Here is a 22,118-nt window from a genome sequence, read left to right as displayed (position 1 = left end):
GAACATTGAGCTTTTTGCTTATCAGTATGCAGGGTATATAGTATTCATCAACATGTATCTAAAAACAAAAAGCAAAGCAAGAGATCAGAAAGCAGAATAAAATTTTCCTTGTGTGAGCTGCTCCTCAGAGAAGAGTGGGAAAAAACAGACTGCACAGGACAGATGCTAATCATGCTGCCTATTTCTGACAGACATACAGCTTTTCTAGAGTACCTGTATAGATCAAGCTTCATTTTTATTACTTCTAATAAGCTTTGAAGAGGGACATACTTCCTGCTCTTCCTTTTACTGCAGAATATATCAATTTCTGTAATAAATGCCAGGATTAGCTCTCCTCATTCACAGATTTCAGAAGTGCCCTCCTAATGTCTCCAGTTTCAGGGGAGGGAGTTGGAAGGGAGGACAGAAGGAAATAGTAAGAAGTAAAGAGTATACTCCACTTTGAAAGAGCTAGGAGTAAAACTTGTATACTTACAGGTCCAATCTGCCTTATTATCTATGAAGCTGTTTGTTTACTCCATCTCTGTGCTTCATGGGAAGAGACAACAGCCAAAAAATCTTTGTCTTTGTTATACATGTGTACTTAATAAAAAATTGGTTTTATTTTTAGGTGGGAAAAGAGTAATCTTCTGTGCTATTGCCATTCATTTTTGGGTCTGAGTTACTTTAGGCTTCCATTGCATTTCCTGTAATTTTAATTGCAGATGCAGTTTAAAGGTGTTTGGATGCAGAATACTTCAGAAAGGCTTATGTGCTAAGGCAAAGAAAACATCAAAACAAATCACCAAAAATGGAAATCACTGTAAAATGTGACAAATTGCTGTCACAGACATGGTGGGTGTATAATGTCAAAGGCATTTTTGGTGGGAACTCCCAAAAGCACAGCTGGAGCTGGATGCACAGTTCCACTTGCACCTGATAGATTTTGACTTTGCAGTGTAAGTGCTTTACAAGCCAATTCAGGACCAATTGCACTTTAGAATGTTCATTTGAACACTGTACTTTAGAAAACTTTGCTGCTGTCATATCTCTTCTTGGTAAGTGTCAAAAAATCTCAGCTCTAGGGAAGTTAGTCCCATTTTCCTCATTCTCCTTTTAAAAGATAAAGTAGAGTTATGTTTCTTCTTTTTTTTTGTTTTTTGACAGGTAGGTTCCTGCTGAGACATACATTTTCATATATATGTGTACCTCTTTTGCAGGAATATAAGAAAAGTTGCAAGTTGGAAATAACGAATTTTTAGCCTCTCTGTCTCAGATTATGTGGGGCAGATGTAGGGAGAGTGCTTTCCCACTGTAGCAGAATGGGGCCAGAGAGAGTATCCTGTGTTGCAGATGTACTGGGCAGCTGTGTAGCACCAGGTCCTGATAATATTTTATTCTTGTGCAGCATTCCTTAGCTCATTTTCAAGAAATTATAATCCCTACATACTGAAGTATAGTACTGAAAGGCAAAAAGGGAATAAAACCACCATGTATATTCAGAATTCTGTTGCTGAGTTCCTCTAGGTGATTTAAAATTTAAGAATGTTAATAGGAATATCAACTACACAAGGGGAAAAATTGGAACATTTAGACATCACGGACTAATAGAGCTGTGAGAACCACCCTCTTTGAGAGAAGAGTGCAGTCTCTTTGCAGGAACTGGTATAATTTGCAAGGTCTTTTTATTAAAAAAACTCCACAATTGTGCCTGCCTATTTTCCATGGGGTTACAGCAGCCTCAAATTTGCCATTAGCAGTTGCATGTAGCTGCTCCTGAGTCACTCACCTGCTTTAACAGTGCAGAATGATATGGTTTCTCTTTTTCTTTGGGAAAGTCTCCTTGCTGCTGAAAGGGAAGAAATGGGCCTTGTGCCCATTGGTTAGTTGAAAGCAGGATTGGTCATTCAGCGTGTTCAAGCAGATGCAGAATGGTAATGCAAAAATGCACTGAAACCTGTCTAGGCATCATGCCAGAAATGGCATGACAGTATAACTGCCTGTCCCAAATTATATTCAGCCAGGTAAGTGCTGAAGTAAGCAGGAATGAAAGTAATTTCCTCTGGTTGTTCTCCCCCCATGGATAGTGCCATCCAAAAGTGTAAGTTTAGCTTAATTTGCATTAGTATAGTGTCAGACTTGCTGTGTTTTTTAGTGCAAAAATACTGGAAGTACCTCTCCCAGGTCCTTCTGGAATGCTCAGGCAGAAATGTGAATGAGAGATCTTAATGCCAGCAGATCAAGATGGAAAGTTAGCAGGCTTAGTGTCTGTTGAATTACTTCTTTTCAATGCAAGGATGCTAATGTTAAGCCAAAGCCAAAGGCTACAACTTCCTGGCATTCCAAAGCTTTCTGAATTTTCACAAGCTTTAAAAAGGGTTTGTTTTTTTGTTTTTTTTTGCAACCAGAAACAGGCTGCAAAATAACCAGAAAACATAAAAACCCCAGACAAACAAAAAAAACCTCCTACGACTCAAACATAAAATAAAAGCTAATACCAAAACAAAACCAGCAAACTGGTTGCATTAATTTTTACAGGGTTTTCTTTGTCATTAAGATTTTGGAGTCATGAAGGGGGAGTGTGAAAAGTGGCCATCTCCTAAGTTCAGTATGTATGTCGTACTGACATACAGTAGGGGGACAGCAGGTTACCCTCACTTGGCTTCACTCCCTCCACATCTCAAAAACTAGTCAGGGTTACACTGTGAACTGTTTGTGGGTTCATGTTTTTTTTTTTTTAATATGCCTGTGAGCTTTTGCAGTGTATCACATCCTTTATAACTATTGTAGAAGATTATGCTGCAGTGAGTGTATTGCCAAACACTTCAGTTACCTTGGGTCAAACTAGTGGCAAGGTGTTTTGCTGCAATTACCAGTCTGCCTATTTGATGAATACATGGCTGGCATTTGTTTGCAAGCCCAAGAGGAGGACTTAAAATATCTCCAAACAAAAAAAGAAAATGAAAAACAAACAAATGTAAACCCCTGCAAATCTGATGCTGTGAGGTGAGAACGGAATGTACCGATTTTAGTGCAGGAGAGGAAAGGCAAGGGCTGGGAGGTACTGTTTCTCACTTTACAAAGATATGAGGAAGGGTAGATAGAGGAAAAGGGGTTGGAAATGTAACCTTTTGGTAGATGATCACTGAGTTCTTGACAGAGTTGCTCATATGGTTAATGTTATCTTGCTCTTGGTTCTTTTTCTGTTGACCTTGCTTTCCAGCCCAGATAGAATTACCCAATTTGCACAGACTGCAAATCCAGGCTCCTTAATTAACATTGTTATTCTCCCCCTCTGCTCTTGTGAGACCCCACCTGGGATAATGCATCCAGATATGGGGTCCTCAGCACAGGAAAGATGTAGACCTGTTGGAGCAGGTCAAGAGGCAAGCAATGAGGATGGTTGGGGGATGGAGCACCTCTCCTATGAGGTAAGGCTGAGAGCTGAGGTTGTTCATCCAGGAGAAGAGAAGACTCCAGAGAGACCTTAGAGCAGCCTTTCAATACCTAAGGGAGGCTTATTAAAAATAGGGAGAGGAACTTTTTTAAAAGGACAGATTGTGATAGGACGAGGATAAACAGTTATAAACTAAAGGAGAAGACATTTAGATTAAGTATTAGGAATAAATTATTTACTGTGAGGATGGTGAGACACTGGCACAGGTTGTCCAGAGTTGTTGTGGATGCTCCATCCCTGGTAGTGTTCAAAGCTGGGCTGGATGGGGCTTTGAGCAACCTGGTCTAGTAAGAGGTGTCCCTACCATGGCAAGTTCCTAGGCTGGAACTAGGAAATCTTTAAGGTCTCTTCTAACAAAAATAATTTTCTGATTCTATGATTCATTGTGATGATTGGTGAAGAGCAGTTCACAACATGTCAGAGATTGTCATGTGAATTTTTTTTCATTTGAGAGATGACATTTATAGTGCAAATGTGTTACTGACTCTTCACAAACAGCTCAGTATGTGCTTTTAATATACTCCAACTGCATGTTATGTATATTGTAGCAAGCATACTAATACATTGCAATTATATTTTTAACTTAAAGTCCTTGCTTCTGTAAAAAAAAAATCACTGAGAATTATACCATTTATGTTTCATCTTTTCCACTTTCTTTTGCAAAAGGAGGTAGAAGAACTCATTTGATGGCTTTTTCTTTTCACCATGCAAACCCCAGATTTTCACAGTCACATTTGAATAGTTTTGAGAGCAAAACCCTTTTTCCCCTGTAAAATATCCATTGCATCACCAACTACTTATAGAAAGAATTCTGTAATAAAGGAGATAAAAAAATTTTTCAAGAAAGCATAGCATTTAGTGTCTGGAAAACTACAATAAATAATCTCCCTGCTTTCTTTTAAGCCCTAATTTAGCAACTGCTATTTGGTTAATCAGGCCTTTAAGAGAGAATTCTTACCTAATAATTTGCTTTGCTTTACATTTGATCAAAAGTAATAGTCATTTTATATGATTCTGCTTTATGGTAAATATGAAGAATCCTGTAAGCCTCATGAATTGTCTATGTGTGTGTCCAAAGTTAGGATCCTCTAATTATACAGACTACTTTAGCAGCTATTTTAATGTTGTTCTGGGCTGTGCGGTGCCATTATAATGTTTGTATTCTAGTATTTTTTAAAATAAATGGTGCCCAAATGCTGTTGACTTTTCACAGAGAATGGTTTGTCACTATAACCTTACTAAATTAAAGCCATTGGTCTAGTTGTTTGCAGTGCTTGCTACAATTTGCACATAAACAATTATTGTCAACTTGTATTCACACTTCTTTTTTTTTATTTTATTTTTTAAAATCCTATTATTTTTTTCAATCTATTATTAGTGGACCTGTTGGACCTGAACACGACAAGTGAAGTTTTCAAACAGCACAAGTTGAGTCAAAATGATCACCTGATTGGTGTCCAGGATGTGATCAGCTGTCTTACTACCATCTACAGTGGACTTGAAGAGAAACACAAAGATATGGTGAATGTTCCTCTCTGTGTAGACATGTGTCTTAACTGGCTACTCAACGTGTATGATAGGTAAGAAAAATGGTTTGTTTGTTGCAATGTGTACCCCCAGGAATTCTAAATTATAAAGCCTTAAAAATTTCTTTATTAAAAAGTTATCTTCTGATGTTTTTGGCTCCATAATGAAAGTGCAGTTGCATGCAATAAGATGCTTGTTATGGTGTCCTGCTCAGCGCTGAACTAAGATTACACTGCTTTTGTACTACTACCAAAGAAACATTGAAAGGATTTAAAAAAATGTGTATGTGATTAGAGAGCTAGGACACTGCTTTAGCTGTGATCCTATTGTGAATATTCCAAGTTTACTGGATTGATGGCCATTCATATCAGATTCTATTTCTGCCATAGGTGGGGACAGTTTTTTCATGTATTTTACACTTAGTTACTTGCACTCATAATCCTGGCTGAGCTCCCTGCCCCGAGTCCTCTATCAAATGGAGGTTGTTGTGATTTCAGCACTAAAGCCTGTCTCATTCTGGAGGGTCAGCAGTGTCCTAATTGTGGCTCCATTCCAGCACGTACAGCTCCTGCCATGGATCAGTTCTGAGGGCTGGCGTTACGTGGTCCACCTGCCCTTGTCCTGGCAGCAAGACTGTATTTCCCAAGGACATTCAGTTTGCCTAAAGAATATTTTTTTTGTAAAACTATGACAGAGTCATGAGTTTGTTGCTTATTTTTCATAGTGACATTTACTATTCTTATCTCCCTTGTGTAGTAAAAATTGGGGAAAGGCTTGGTTTGCATCAGATCCTCCATGGCCTAAAATGTGTCTCCTTAAGTTGCTCCAGCAAAGGCATTTCAGGACTCTTTCAGAGCTAACTAAAGATTCAGTAGTGCAGTACAGGTTGTGGTTGCTTCAGTGTGTCTGATTGAATATGTGCTTTAGTTCAGAGCTAGAAACAAAATTACAGATCAGAAGCATGAGGGTGGTTACAAAATTTCTTTCTTTTCTCCCCATTTGAAGTTGACAATAGCAAAGGTATTTCTTGAATAGCAATAAAAATTATTATACCTGGCTTTGCAAATGGGAGCTTTTACTTGTAGATGTATGCATTATCTTCAATATGTTCACTCAGTGCCAAATTCTAACAGTTCATAACTTTTTGCTTTTTTCCCCCTCAGAGGATTACGTAACAGTTCTCCTAGACTTCATGGCTATTTTACTTTATTTTGATTTTAGAGGAGAGGGAAGGAGGGAATGGAGTACATAGAACCATTTGTCATTTATCTGCTGGCTACTGGCATTCAAACATTGCTGTTAAATATTGTGACATTTCCATTAGACGGACTTCTCCCCATTACTGCTGAAAAATAAGAGGGTCCATCAAATATTGACTGGGATTTCTTCCTGCATTTGTTTTTGTTTTGGAGAGTTCTGTATTGTGAATAAATAAACACATCGCTTGCAAATAAAGCAGTAGATCAAGTGAGTTGCTTGATCTAAATGTTATTGCCAATTTAGAATAATAGATGTAGTAATGTCAGAAAATTTTTTGTAGTTCCTGGCTGGGTTTTGTTTTCTTTCAGACTGAACACAAATCTACTTCATTTTCTTTAGCTTACCTTTGCATCTTAACTTCAGGTAGAAGTCAATTGTTTAATCTGTTCATATTTAAAATGCACTTGGTAAGCCGCAAACCTTTCTTTCAATAATGTTTCCAGTTTCTCCCATTTCCCCTTGACTATTATGTTGAAAATTTAGTGTAGATAATTCTTCAAGCCCCTTTAAATACCTGAGTCTTTATTTAAACTTTAAAAAATCGAGGATGAAGGTGTACTGAGAGAAAATTACATTTTACAGTGTGTTTCCTTGTTTTCCTTTCAAATTCACTCCAGGAAGAAAAAGAAAAGCTAGAAGACCAGGCAGTAATTCTAAGCTGGAATATTTGGTTTTGTTTTCTAAACTGGCCTGTACAAAAGAGCTAATTTATGTCTTGACATTTCCATTGTATATATTGCATTGGTGTTATGCATATAAAATGTGTCAAGTTGTTAAACTGCCAACAAAAAGCATCTGTTAGTCACATGCTGCTAACCTGAGATTTAATTACAGATTCAAAGATTAATGTCAAACTGAATAGTTCTCCAGACTTAACCTGCAGATGTCTTTGGCCCTTAAAAAGAACCGATTTATTTTTAAAAGGTCTGTTATGTTCTGGTATTTTCTGACACATTAGGAATGATTCATTCTGAGCAGAGGAGAGAAACAGTAAAATTACTCAGTGACTTTTACTACATCAAGGACTCAAAGGTTGTTCCAGACATCAACATCTGCCCTTATAAACATTTTCCAAGCTTTTAAGTTATTCGTTTTGGCTAGTCCAAATATTTTTTTTTAATGAAATTAGAGATAAATATCTTGATACTTACAATGAGAACTGTGAAGGAAATTTTGCTCTGTAAAATACTTTGGCTCGGCTTATGTTTAAAGCATCCAAAAGCAATAGCTGGTGGTTTTTCTTTTAAACTGTATACTGTCAAGTTTGCTGAAATCTCCAGACATCTTTTATATCAAAAGGACTGATAGCTTTCAGCACTAATGGAATAGTTTAACACCCCTTGAAATGAGTTGCTTCTATATGTACTGATTCAGGGCAATGACTCATTTCAATTAGAATTACCCATAAAAAAACTTTTATGTGCAATGTTTAAATATTTTGCAATGTTTATCTGACTTCCTGTATTTCAACTTTTAAATTTTCTTAGGAGTTTTTTTTAATGCTAGGATACTTTTGATAATGCCTTCTTTTAAATTGAATTTCTTTGGTACATTAGTCTGAGAAGGGTGTCTGTGGTATCTATGCTGACATTTTCCATATGATCAGAGCTGTCTTTCATGATCATTCTCTGCAGCCCAATCTTCCCCTGAAGAATCACAACTTTGTTTTCGTTGCACTCATACACCTGGCAGATTCTAACACTGGCCTGAATTAATATCCGAGGCCTTACCAACATGTTCATTTCAGTAAGATCTGAACTTCTGAGGAATGAGGCTGAGATACCTGCTCAGTCAGCCTTAACTTTATGCCCTGGTTTTGACAGTAGCTGATGGAAGTTTTCTGCATGCACTCCACTTGCATCCCCTGTGTTTATGATGGCTGTTTGGATTCATAGAGCACTCAGTGGGAGCAGCTTAGCAGGCTGTGATACCAGTAAGAAGGCTCTGGGAACGTTCTGGCCCTGGTAGGAAAATGAGCTCTTTTGTTTGACCTGTCTGTGGGTGATCACAGGGAGGTGTCTGTGCTGACCTTCACTGATCTACCAGGCTGCCTCGTGTTGCTGGGCTATGCAGATAACTGATAGCTGCAGTCCCTGGTAGTCCTCAGCTGCAGTACCAGTGTTGTCTAGGCTTTAGAGCTCTTTGACAAAAGAAGGCTGAATGGCTCTGGGCTCATCTTCATTCTCTAGTTTTCCTTGCTAGTACCTGATGTTTTTATGCTATTGTGCCTCTTCTCCCAGGGACATAAGGTTCCTCTAGACTTCACGTTAGAATTTTGTTTTCCAAGATTCTTTATTGTGTACTCCTGTTTGCAATGTCTTATATTTAATCGTGTTGCCTGTCTGACAACTTTTTTAAAATCTGGCTAACTCCTGTATGCAGCTGTGCCCATCACTGGTTGTCCCTTTGGCATTCACATACTTAGTTAAAATGCTTATATATACTATGTCTATGTCATCACAATGCTACAGAATATTTGCATACCACTGTTGGTAAAGAGAAGTTTTTACACTTACATTAAACAATTTAGTATTAATTATATCCTGATTAGTACATTTATAATTTACAGGTTTCACAGGCCTCGGTTTTAACTATGGTATAGAGTGTGTTTGCTTGTCAAGAGGTTTTGGATCCTAACTCTCTGTTAGGAAGTTATTTAGAGAAGGGAATAGACTCAGGCTTCCCTTCATCGGATCAGAGCAAAAAAATATCTGAGCTGCTTAAAGTGGCCTTATCAATTGATTTTATAATGACAAGCATGCTTGTATTGCTATAATGAGTCTGAATAGTGTGATGACATTTGTGGCATATATGACCCATAAACTTTTATGAATTCAGAAATTAAAAAATTTCTTGAATCTTCCCACTATAAGGCCTTGATTCTTAGGTTTTGTACACATAGAACAATTAGATGGTTGTGCTGCCATTCAGAAGCACCTTGCACGACAGGCTTGTGGCAAAGTAGCCTAACAGTCTCCCAGCAGGTTGAGGGAGGTGATCCTGCACTTCTACTCAGCATTGGTGAGACACATCTGGAGTCCTGGGTCCAGTTCTGGGCTCCCTAGGGACAAAAGACATGTGGACAAACTGGCATGAGTCCAGTTCATGGCATGAACTGGCATGAGTGAAGACCATGAAAACAATTAAGGACTTGGAGTAACTGATATACCAGTAGAGGCTGAGGGAAGAGAAGTTTCGAGGGGATCTTATCAATGTGCATAAATACCCAGTGGGAGCAGAAGAGAAGATGGAGCCAGACTTTTCTCAGTGGTGTTTCTCGTGACAGGACAAGAGGCAGCAGGCACAACTTGGAACACAGGAAATTTTGCTTAAACATATGAAAAAAAGAGGTTTTTAATGTAAGAGTGATCAAACAGTGCCACAGGTTACTCAGAGAAGCTCTTCAGTCTCCATCCTTGACGATACTGAAATGATGGGATATGATCCAGGAAAACCTGCTCTACCTGACTGAGCAGGGGCATTGGTCTCTGGAGGCCCCTCCTAATCTCAGTGGTTTTGTAGCTCACTAAGATGGGAAAACTTAAACCATTGGCTTGGCAATGTCAGACCACAATGTCTACGGGTTTGGGGGGAGAGAGGGCGTGTGTGTGGCATTTGGTTTTGGCATTGGTGTGTTGGGTTTTTTTACTGTATATATGACATTACAGTCCTAATAATTATCTGTTTCCAAGAAAAAGACTAGGGGTGAATGTGTTACTCTTTTGAAAAATGTAATATTGCAGGCTTTGTAATTATTTGTTTAATTTATTGAGAAAATGCTCTTTGTGTGAAAGAAGTTTTTCAAAGATCCTACAGAAATCTCCTGGAATCAGGAAAAGCTTGAAGCCTTGAGATTTGTGCCCTCATCTTTTAGCTGCAAAGTCTCACTTTCTGTCTTTAATAAACAAATGATCTGGTCAGTCCTGAGTTAAATCAAACCCAAATGAATGTTCACTTTTTTTTCTGATGAATATAAATTTAAAGCACAAACAATCATACACAGGAGGGAATAGGGAAATAACTTTATCAGGGTGTAAAATGAGCCATTTAAATGGCAAGGTTTGCCAGAATGATGTAGTGTCTGTGATTGAAAGAGGTAATTTGAAGCTAAGCTTGAATATATAAAAAGGTGGCACTTTTATAACATCCTGGAAAATTGGGTCCTGATTTTTCAACTAGACAGTAAAAGTAATAGATGTTTTTGATTAATTTGGCAATAATTTCTCTGTACCTCTGTTCTGTCTTATGGAATGAAGATACTGCTTCCTAGTGTTGCTAGATTTGATGATGTTGTGAAGACAAATGCACTAATATTTGTAAGTTGCTTAGCTAATTTATCAAGAACCCAGGAGTAAATTAATAATTTTGTATTCAGCACAACATTTGTGAAGTAAATCAGACAGCAGACCATATGCTGAATGGATAGGATAGAAAGAGATATGTAATAACCACTTCAAAAGTAATTAAAGTATATATAACTTCTGTGTGGCAGAAAGGACCAAAGTAAAATTTGAGGTGATAATTTAGTGTTATCTTACTTGTTGGTGAAAGACCCAGCTAACCTTATGTGTGTAATAGAGTTTAACTATTTTAAAGATATTTTTGCCACATCTCATTTAAAGACATAATTTTTTTCATTTTTTTATGTGTCATATTTTTTTTCATGTTTGAAAAAAGAAAGAATTTTTAAGAATATATTTCTGCATTGATCTTCTGAACTTTAAAATTTTCCTTTTCCCTGTAAGCTGGATTTGTTGTTTTAGTGTCTTTTTGAACATTTGCCCTGCAGGCTTAACCTTACTTGCTTTGGTACCTACTTCTCTGTTATCAAGTTGCTTTTTAGGTTTGGACATACTTTTTGTCATGCTGGACAAGATGAGCCGGAAGTGACATTGCTTAAAAAGAATGACAGCTCCAAATCTTTGAATTAGTGCATTGCCTCTTTATGTCCCAAAATTGTGTTGTCAGAGCATTTTAAACATAAAAAAAAAAAAAAAAAAAAACCCAAAAAAAAAACCCAAAAAAAGGAAAAAGAGATTTAATTACTGTGATGTCAAAAGCTGGTTTCATCTTACAGTCCTTGTGTTTCACACTGAGTAACAGGCCTTCCTACTGTGTGCTCATGTGTTTTTTTCTGCGTGTATCACATTAATAAATTACTTTCAGAACTTTGCAGAGCTAAATGTCTGTTCTTTTGTAGCAATACAAGCTGTTTTGACATGTAAAACCACTTGGAAAGCAAACTGAGCTTTTATAAGGGAAGAATTCTTTATGTGATTTTTAGTGTTAATGGTTTTTTTGAGATCTGAAGTGTATTTGAAATATAGCTCTCCAATGTCTTTGTATTATATAATAGACTTAAGTTGGAATGAAATAAAATGAAACTGTATTAAATTGTCTTGTCTTTATAATTTCAGTGGCCGAACTGGAAAAATTCGAGTGCAGTCCCTGAAAATTGGCTTGATGTCTCTTTCTAAGGGCCTTCTGGAAGAGAAGTACAGATGTAAGGAAGAATTTCTTTTACAGAATACTCTATATAATTAAGTCATGTACAATGACAAAGCACCTAGCAAAATTTGTGGTAAAACATTTCTCATGTCTGGCGCAAGGTAGTTTTCTTTTGAGTAAGTAAAAGAGATTAATATTTATGTTGTTGCTTTGTGTTTAGTAGTAATATTAAAATAGCAGCTGATGGTGGCTACAGATTTTACATCATTTATGTCAACAAGAGGACTTTGAAGGATGCTGTGAGAAGTCCTAAAAAATTAGTAGAGAATAAGTCTCAGAAGACTTTTGTACCTAGTGATTGTAACTTCAACCTGAAATACATCTGAAATTAAAGTAGTTGCTTGCACTCTTGAAGCAGAGAATTAATAGTCAGATAATGCATCCTTTTTGTTGTAACTCCTGCTCTAATCAATGTGCCAGGCTTTTATATCTTTGTTAGCTTTATTGTCCTTATGAACCTTAAAATTGTCACAGAAGAACTCTTCAATCCAAAAGAAATTTTGCAAACAAAGGAAGTGTGTCAGGTACTGTTCTTGGTTTGCAGTGGCTTTGAAGTCAGTGTTTTGGGGTCCTCTGGCACGAGCTGTCACAGACTTTTTTTGTGTAAGCTCTTTTGGTTCTTTTGATTTTTGTCATACCGTACTAATCATCTCTTGTAGAGAGAAATTTTGTCACATCTACTGTATTTTCAGTCCTCAAGTGAAAATTGTAATGGAATTCCTGAGTATTTTCAAGAAAGTCTGTCACGTGGAAAAAAAAACAGGACCTCCAAATATGGGTGCTTATTACTAAATGCCTGCCTTTTGATTTTTCCCTTTCTTGGACCAACTTCTGGCATTTGCTTCTCCTTTTGGCTGTTTCTTCTAAGAGTTTCTGAGGTGTTGTCAATTGCAGGCTGTTCCAAGAGTGACAGCCATCGGATGGTTGTGGTTAGAGCCCTCAGAAGAGCACAGACTGTGCTAAAAATGTGCTAGCCTTGGAGAGGCAAACTCTTCTTAGAGTAGTTGGCACTAAAATAAGCAAGTTTTCTTGTTTTAAAAGCTTTTGGATGAACCCGTAATTCTTTTGTAAAACTCTTGACCAGAATGTTTGCTGCTCAAGTGTTCAGCCTTCCTCGAGACTGTATGTTCATTGCTCATTTCTGGTATAGGCATGATCTTTTCCATTGACACATTTTAAAAAAATGTTTTGACAGAGAAATTTTTGTGATTTTTTTTTTAATTAATTAAGCTTCTTTTTAAGAGTCTAGACTTCAGGAATGACATGAGAATGGAACTGTAATTAAAAGTCTCAATTGCTTTAGAGGAAACATTGAAGCCTCAGTTAAAGAATGCCTGTCCTTGAAAATATTTAAGACATGTTTAACTTCAAGCACATGCCTGAGTGGTCCTGAGAATAAAAATGGACCTGCAAAAGTAATTCAGTAATTGTGGGCTGCTTACATCTATGCTTTGGGGTGAGCCATCTCAGGCTGCTCTTCTATTGTTGAGGCTCATGTCCTGGTCTGGCCATAACCATGTTATTCTCTGCTTTCTCTTCTGACAAGGAGGGTCACTTGTGAGCTACATAAAAATGTGTTTGTGTGTACTTCACTCTACACTTGTTTCTAAGACCCAAGGCCCAAACTGGCAGCAGAAACAGAAAAAAACCTGTATGGAGTTTTTTACAGTGTGTAGCTTTTTGGGTCATTTAATGTGTAAAATCTTTATGATTTGAGATTAAAAAGATGGGCTACTTAATAAATCTCATTTTCTAGGCAGTTCAGTTTTCAAGTGATGTACAACATCCTTGGAATGTAGTGGGGTTTTTTTTACTGTTATGTTTATGTTGTAAATTTTCAAACCATTTGGAACTAACTAAAAAAAAAAAAAATTAGAATGTGCATTCCGTTTGTGACAATGCAACATAAAATAAGGGTTGTGGACATCTTTCTACTAACCTATTATCGTTTTGATAGTAACTCAATAAACTTCAATATTTTCAAGTATCCCTTTCTTTATCAACCATTAAGTACTTTTTTTTCAGGTTGTCCAGCTAAGTTACAGAGTCCCACTGGCTGTAATCCTCAAAATACTAGTGTGAGGCTGAATTTATTTAACTGATTTCTCTTTTCCTGGTTTCTGTTTTTGTCATACAACTCAGATCTGAATAATCTTTTCTCTGCTTCCTCAGTCATTCTTCTTGTACTTTGGTAGAGTCCCTTATACAGTTCAACCTTTATATCAATTTATTTTTTGTTGAAACTCCTTTAGTGTGTATGTACACGTTAACAAATTTCATTTAAAAGTGGTTGTGGCTTTTGAGATTGCTGGTGGATGATGTATGGAGTCTCTTTCCTATTGGTGGTGAGTAGGGTGCCTGGGTGTTCCATGTCAGAGCTAAAACAGGCTCTCCTCCATCTCCCACTTGAGAGATGTTCTTGCCATGCCTCCTTTGCCAGGGAATAGCTCATGGGTTATTTGGAGTAGGTAGGCCAGATAACAAGAGCATTCTCATTTTCCATGCATTCAGTTTTGGAGCTTCTCCTCCTGTGTGCCATGTTGAAGGCATTGAGGGGTTTGGGAAAAGAGGGTACCATCCATGAACTCCTTGCACCTGGACAGTCTTTGGTTCTGGCACAGCTGCCAGTGTTAAGAAACAAATGATTTGGAGGAGACTGAGCTCTTCAAAGGTACTTGCTGTTTTCCTCCTACCTAATCACTTTTCCCTGTCGCATTGTTTTCCTCTATTTACCAGCTTCACAGCCCTGAAGTTTTAGGGCTTAGGAAATTACTGCCTCCCAGCTCCAGCAGCTAATGAATTGTTATATTTTTTGGCCTGTTTCCACTGCAGACTGATGCAAACAGAAAGAATAAGACCATTTTTCCCCCCTTTTTTTTAATATACTATCAGTTTTTTTAAACTGACTCTTAGAAACTGAAAAACTGTCCCATCCTCAGCTGAAGAAGATAGCCAGGATATGGGATTGCCAAGAGGTGCCTGCAGCTATGCAGTACTAATTCTGTCCCCTAATTCTGTCTGTGTTGTTTTTGTTCTTGTTTTTGTTTTTGTTTTTGTTTTTTTTTTCTCAACACTGAGTGGACAAGATGCTGTAGCTGCTGTTTGACAAGGCAAGACAGGGTGAGAAAATTACAATAAAATCTAAACATTAGTTCAGTCTGGATTTTTTTTTTGTGAAGATCCTTTCTTCTTCTTCCACCTCCTTTGAGAAGAAAAAAACTGTGCCCAGACTGTCTGAAGCACACTGACAAAGCTTGCCAGTTGCTCCAAATGAAGGGCAAAATAATTTACACCATGTAATAAGAGTTACTCGTGAGTGTTTCTGAACAAAGGTTGTCTTTTTCTTGATCAGAAACACAGTCAGACTGAATTTTCAAATGCCATTTATTTCTAATTTATTGGTGGTTGTTCTGATGGGAAACATGAAAAAGTAAGGGCATAATATAAATTGATTCTTTTTCTTTTAAGATTACTTGGGGCTTTAATCCAAACCAACCATTGAGTGCAAAAGGAGATTATAAAAACCAGCTGGAATGAACATAATAATTTCATTCCACTTCTTCTGTAATTTGTACAAATCACAGAATTAAAAAATATTTCTTAGATAAACTCAGCACTTAAGATGTTTTCAGAAAAGATTAATCTCTTGACTGAGTGCTAATGTACACAGCTACAGAGTTCATAAATCAAAGTTGTTGGCAGAAACATTAACGTTTTTAGCTGAGCATTTTAACAATTAAAATTGTCCAATCAAAGAAACATGCTAAGAAAGCACATGAGAAATAATAACTGTAGTGCTGACAGGCCTGTTAACTCAGTGCTTTACTGTGAGTGTAGGTACAAGCGCTATCTTCCTTCTCAGTGCCTGTGTCTGGAAACAATTTCTTGATCCCTTTCAGCATCAATTTTTTCCTTTGTTGCAGTCATTCTGGTTCATCCATTTATACTGCAGGGCTTGACACCTGCCTTAGGAAAATGGAATCATTGAAGGAAAAGTACATGGAAGCAGACATGGTTATCCAGGAAGAAAATGTGATTATTGTTTAGCTCAGGTTGTCTTTCTGGCTGCTGTTCTTGCTTTAAGCTATTTCACATGGCCTGTTCTGACCTGTGGTAACTTCCAGTTTCAGTTCAGAGTAATTGTGCTTCTGTCTCCAACCAACTGAAGCATGACATAGTTTTTTAGCATAAGATGTGGATATCTTAAATATTATTTCATTCTTCATGGAATCATAGAATAGTTTGGTTTGGAAGGGGCTTTAAAAGGTCATCTAGACCAACTGCCTTGCAATGAGCAGGGTCATCTTCAGCTGGATCAGGTTGCTCAGAGCCCTGTCCAATCTGGCTTTGAATGTTTCCAGGGATAGAACATCTACCACCTCTCTGGGCAACTTGTTCTAGTGTTTTGCTATCCTCACTGTAAAAAATTTGATTCTTAATAACTAATCTAAATCTACCTTCTTTTAGTTTTAAAACCATTACTACTTGTCCTATTGCAACAGGCCCTGCTAAAAGCTGTGCTCCCAGCTTTCTTATAAGGTCCCTTTGAGTACCGAAAAACCACAATAAGGTCTCCCTGGAGTCTTCAGGCTGAACAACCCCAACTCTCTCAGCCTTTCTTCAGAGTGATGGAACATCTCAACTATTATGAGTTTTGTAGCCTTTTTCTGGATCTGCTCTAACAGTCTTTCCTGTGCTGGGGACCCCAAAGCTGGGCTTGGTACTCCAGGTGCGGTCTCATAAGAGCAGAGTGTGCAGAATCACCCCCTCAATCCGCTGGCCGTACAGCTTCTGATGCAGCCCAGGATATGGTTGACTTTCTGGGTTGTCCAGCTTTTCACCTTCCAGCACCCCAAAGTCCTTCTCCAGAGGGCTGCCCTCAGTCCCTTCATCTCCCAGCCTGAACTGATACTGGGGGTTGCCCTGACGCAGGTGCAGCACCTTGCACTTGGCCTTGTTGAACCCCATGAGGTTCCCAGGTTGTCCAGGTGTGGATGGCATCCCATCGTCCAGGTGTGTCAGGCACACCACTCAGCTTAGTGTCACTTGCAGATCTGCTGAGGGTGCACTCAATCCCTTCATCTGTTTTATTAATGAAAATATTAAATAACACTGGTCCCAGTATGGGCCCTTGAGGGACATCACTCATCACTGTTGTCCGTTGGGACTCCGAGCTGTTGACCACTACTACCCTGTTGTTGGCCACATCCAACCAATTCCTTATCCATCTAACAGTCCACTCATAGAATCCATCTCTCTTGAGTTTAGAGACAAGGATGTTGTGGGGGACTGTGTCAAAAGCCTTACAGAAGTCCAGAGAGGTGACATCTATGCCCCTGTCATACCCCTGTCCAATAATGTAGTCACTCTATCATGGAAGGTCATTAGGTATGTCAGGCAGGAAGTTTTGCTGGTGAAGCTGTGCTTCCTCAAATCACCTTCCTGTCCACTATATGCCATAAGAAGCCATATAGCTTCATTTATTTGGCCTTATTTTTCTCATTTGAATGGCTATGAATCAAGATTAGATAAAGGTTTCGGGACAGTGGCCATTTGTAACCATGACAATAATACAGAAATTAAAAGCTTGAGCTGCAGCATTACGTAATGAAAGGAGGTGTACATGGAAATGGAACAAGATGGTGTCTTTTGTTGGTGTTGCAGACCTCTTCAAGGAGGTGGCAGGCCCTACAGAAATGTGTGACCAGAGGCAGCTGGGCCTTTTGCTTCACGATGCTATCCAGATCCCGCGACAGCTTGGGGAAGTGGCAGCCTTCGGTGGCAGCAACATTGAACCCAGTGTACGCAGCTGCTTCCAACAGGTAAGATAAAGACCTTCATGTGAGAAACAAAACAAAACCAAACTGTCTCTTAAGTTTACAGATTCACTTATATGCGCTGAGTTAAAAAGGAAAGAGGAAAATAAAAACATCTGCTGATTTTTGAACAGAAATGAATATGCTCCTGCAACTGAGTATGGGAAATTCATGTGACAGTGCAGCTGGGAAAGATCAAACAGATTTTGCTTCGCCGAAAGGATATATAAATCTTCATGATTCTGACACTGTTTGCGACTCTAAAAGCTGTTAAAAAATTTTGTAGTGGCCAATTATCCTGCTTTTCATTGTTCAAAGCAACCTGATGCTGTGAGAGCAACATGCTTTTTCCAGCTGGAATAAGGCATGATCTCAACAGAACAAGAAAATTATGTTGATAGTAATTTTTGACCTTGTGCACCAGGAAATTATTTAGCATTATGTTCCTTGCAGTTGCATGGAACTTCAAGCGTAGTCTTTTTTATATTGCGAGCCTCTATGCAACAGATCAGAACATGGAATAAAGCTCTTGCAGCCTGCTGTGAAGCTCCACACTACATGAAGGGGGTTAATGAGGCTGCAAGGAGTGTCTGTCTGTTTAAAGAAGATGAGAATTAAAAACAGAATATTGTAATGGAACACAACTAACTCTGACTTTTTCGAGGATACCTAAGGCTCCAAATGTTAGCTAGTGACAGCCATACTACTTCAGTGCATAATTTTTGTGAAAGCAGCTGATTTGAGCATTGTCAGAAATTGTATATGGATTAAAAATACACCATGGTTTATATCAAATTACTGATTTGGATATTTCTGATTTTATTGATCTGAACATTAAATATTTTAGTGAACTTTCAGAGGATTTTATTTTGCCATTCTTTCATAGAGATTTCTACATTTTTTCCAGTTCTTTGAAAAATGCAATTATGCTGGCTATTTTTCCAGAACTATTAGATTCATTTTTGGATTCAAGAAATTAGGATTAGAAGTGTGTTTGTCCAGGTCATGAATAGTTTGGTAGATACTTACGGAAGTTGTTTTGACCAGTTAAAGCTTCCCCTGATGTTTTAACATTGCTGCTTCAGACAATAAGGGATGGTGCTTGACTTATCTATTACTGGCTTTGAGAGGTTTGAGTCATACTGAGATAAATTTTTCATTTATTCACACAGACTTTCTGTGTGACAGAAGAATGACCTTTATGTCCCTCAAGGATGTATCCCATCTCCCATGCTATTCAATTATGGGTGGGGGGGTATTAGCAAGATACTCTTTAAATACTTGATATATTATTACAGTCATACTGATAATGAGGTTGCAATCCCTCATCTCACAGGAGTAGTTCAAGATCAGTCCCTGGTTAGGAGAGCATAGAGAAAATGTGCAGCTGCATGTCAGTTATCTCAGCCCAGTGAAAACAAGTATTTTGTTGGTGAGAAAGAAACACTTTTTCTTTCATGCTTCTCCCTCTTACTGCCAAAAAGTGAACTTAGACCATGAGTAGGCTAAGAAGCCTTCCATCATGTGTTTCCATTTAAGAATAACTTTAATTTTAAGTTTTATTTTAATACTTTCATTGAGCTCAGAAATATTGAGCTCTTTTGTTATTGATGATGAAAAAGTTGATGAATACAAATACACCTTTGTAGCTAGGCTCCTCTGGTGATTATAACTTAAAGAAAATGTGGAAGTGTGTTTGCTTGCTTTTTAAAACAATCATGTTAATACATTAGCTCTGATATATTCTTGCAGTAACTGGCTATAAATGGCAGATTCCTTTCTTGTTTTTTGCCTGTTTGTTTATTGTGTGTATGTATTATATTTTATGTGCTAACTGGAAAGAACACAGTGGGCTTAGAACACAATAAAAACTTGACAACTCTTGGGGAAATCAGTACACACATGTAAATATTACTGACTTTTAGCATTTTGTCATCAATCTTAACTCAGAAGATAACTATGTCTTCAGTATGTCTGAACTGCAGAGTGTGCTCATACTTACTTTTCAAGTCCTTTCAGTTGAAAGACAGCTTTACTTTACAGTCAGTTACTTCTGTACTATGTCCTCCATCTTTCTTACCATCTGTCCACTCTATCACAGCTGTTTAGTCTTCTAAAGTCTTACTGACTTGTTTTCCTTATTTTCATTGAGGTTATTTCTTGTATCCTGTAAATGGTTTTGAATTAAACTGTCATGGAAAGAATTCATGCAGGTTGTTGTGGTCTTTTTTCCATAGAATTCTAAGGAAAATATACTTGTGAGTGTCTGTTGTTTTGTTTTGTTATTGTGTTAGTTTTGTTTTTGTTTTTTTTTTAATTTGGATGTGGGTTTTTTCTCTCCACAGAACCACAATAAGCTGGAAATAACTGTAAAGCAATTCATTGATTGGATGCGCTTAGAACCACAGTCTATGGTGTGGTTACCAGTTTTACACCGTGTGGCAGCTGCAGAAACAGCAAAACATCAGGCCAAGTGCAACATCTGTAAGGAGTGTCCAATTGTTGGATTTAGGTAAGAGGAGAGGTGTTAGCTGCAATGTTTCTCTTAAAATATCCACATTTTTAAGACTTCCAACAAGTGAAGTTTTTTCCTGTCTGTTTTTCCACTGTTTTCCTTCTTTAAGATGGGATCTGTCACCCATGGTGAGGCCACAGTGTGGCCTGAGCCAGTGCAGTTCTGGCTCATGCAGTGCCACTGTTAGACACCCAGTGTGCCTGTGGCTGTCAGAGGCACAGGGTGGGCTGTCATCAGATGGTTTTGGATGGGTGGATCCAAGAGATAGCAAGAGAAGTATAAGTACACCCCATGTGTTCTGCAAGCACAAGATCAAAAGGACATGAGATCAGTAAGATCAGTAAGAAAAAACATGGACTCTCTCTCTGCTCTCCTGCATAAGGCTTCAAAAACTAACTTATGCCAGGCAGTATAAAACACCCTTCAACATCAATCTTTCCTTGCTTAAAAGAAACACTGATATGTTGCTGTGTTGAGACTTGCAAAGTCCCTGTCTATGTCCCTGCACATACTCTAACTTTTGTCTTTTCAAAGAAAGGTGTGAATTCTAAAAGAAAATGTTACATGGGGAATATTCTCCATGTTATTTTCCTAAACTGTAGTTGGTACCCTTAGTAAGTATTGCTATGACTAACAAGCATTTGTAAATTGATTGCTCCAATGTATAAAGTGATGCAACCCCTATCTCCAAAATCTGCAGTAGAGGCTAGAGGTAAGCATAACTGACTTTTTCCGCTTTTTCATAGACTCCATGGTCATGGAGTTTAATGTATTATCTAGGAAAAATATAAAGCAGTCTATCATGTAAGTGCTTCTAAGATTTTTCTTTAGGTATCCAGGCAGGTGAGTAAGTTTTGTTCATCATGGTTTCTGTTCTCCATCTTACTGTTATTTTAGAGGATAATAATATCAATCCTGAGGTCAGATTAATCTTGCCTAGTTTTAGGAGTTCTGGCTTTGAGTCAATCTTACAGGATTGAGTTAGCAACCCTCTTTTTCTTTTTTTATTATAAATATAGGTATGTGAGTATTTGCAAAAGTAATAATCTGATCAAACTTTGTTGCCTGTCTTAAAAGGAGATGAAATCCTCGAAGTGTTCCCGTCTTTATTATTGTTTGAGGAAGCATAGAGTGACAAAGCTCTAGCTCAGCTATGTTATAGTTGTCGAAGTTGTACTATGTGTAGGAGGGCAGAGAGACAGAAAAGAATACAAAGATCCATTCAGAATGGGCCATTCTAAATAATTTCTACAATGAAGCTAGAGATCTGCAACAACAAAAGCATCTAGTGTCTTAGCAGAAGGTAAATGTAGCCATTTAATGCACTGGCTCTGAGAAAAGATTATAAACAAGTTGGATCAGCATCTTTTAAAGTGAACCTTTACATTTATAGACACATATTCTCTTGCAAAACAAAACATAAAACTCAACAGGGGAAAAATGTGGATGGGTGCTGAAAACTGCTCTCAGGAAGCAATTTAATTTAAGCTTTAAGTATTTGGTAGCTATTCAATTTGGTTCAGTTAGCTCATTTTAGTTTCATACAAATGATATAACCTCTTCCAGTCAAAACAACCATAGCATAGAAACAGTGGCTGCAATCTGGAATTGAATTTTTGATTTAGTCTAAATATATAAATCACACTCCCAGTGATTACATTTAGTACAAGGGATACTGTAGAAGTTTTTTAGCCTATTTATACATATACTCTCTTAAAAATGAACTAAAAGTAAACAAATAATTGTATATTTTTAACTGAATTTTAAATTATTCTTACAATTTATGAATTCTTGAGAACTTAATTTTCTGAAATGTGTGTCGAGTTTCTGAGCATCAAAATCATTTACAAACCTTTAATTTAACTGTTGAGTATAAAAACTGAAACACTAACACACAAATAATAAATAGAGGAAAAGAAAAACTAAAGAAATACAGTTTAAAGTCAGTAAAAACTTTAAAATTATAAATTCTTCCCAGTCCATCAATGAAGCTGATGCCTGTAAGATTTTCTGCATCAAAGCTGCTTGGGCAGCAGGTGATTGATATATGCAGTTA

At 37.6% G+C, this 22,118-nt stretch overlaps 1 protein-coding gene across 1 annotated transcript in view; it reads left to right on the top strand.

Annotated features, from left to right (window-relative positions):
- UTRN (utrophin) overlaps window positions 1–22,118 on the top strand; it is a 340,746-nt gene that overhangs the window by 285,154 nt on the left and 33,474 nt on the right. The window contains exons 62-65 of the mRNA XM_053972321.1: window positions 4,815–5,016; window positions 11,641–11,726; window positions 17,396–17,553; window positions 19,893–20,059. Coding sequence (XP_053828296.1) covers window positions 4,815–5,016; window positions 11,641–11,726; window positions 17,396–17,553; window positions 19,893–20,059 — 613 coding nt within the window. The remainder of the gene's footprint in view (window positions 1–4,814; window positions 5,017–11,640; window positions 11,727–17,395; window positions 17,554–19,892; window positions 20,060–22,118) is intronic.

This window comes from Vidua macroura, chromosome 3 (genome assembly GCF_024509145.1).
Source record: "Vidua macroura isolate BioBank_ID:100142 chromosome 3, ASM2450914v1, whole genome shotgun sequence".
Lineage (NCBI taxonomy): Eukaryota > Metazoa > Chordata > Aves > Passeriformes > Viduidae > Vidua > Vidua macroura.
Note: the sequence above shows the minus strand (reverse complement) of the source record. Positions and strands in the feature narration are given on the sequence as shown.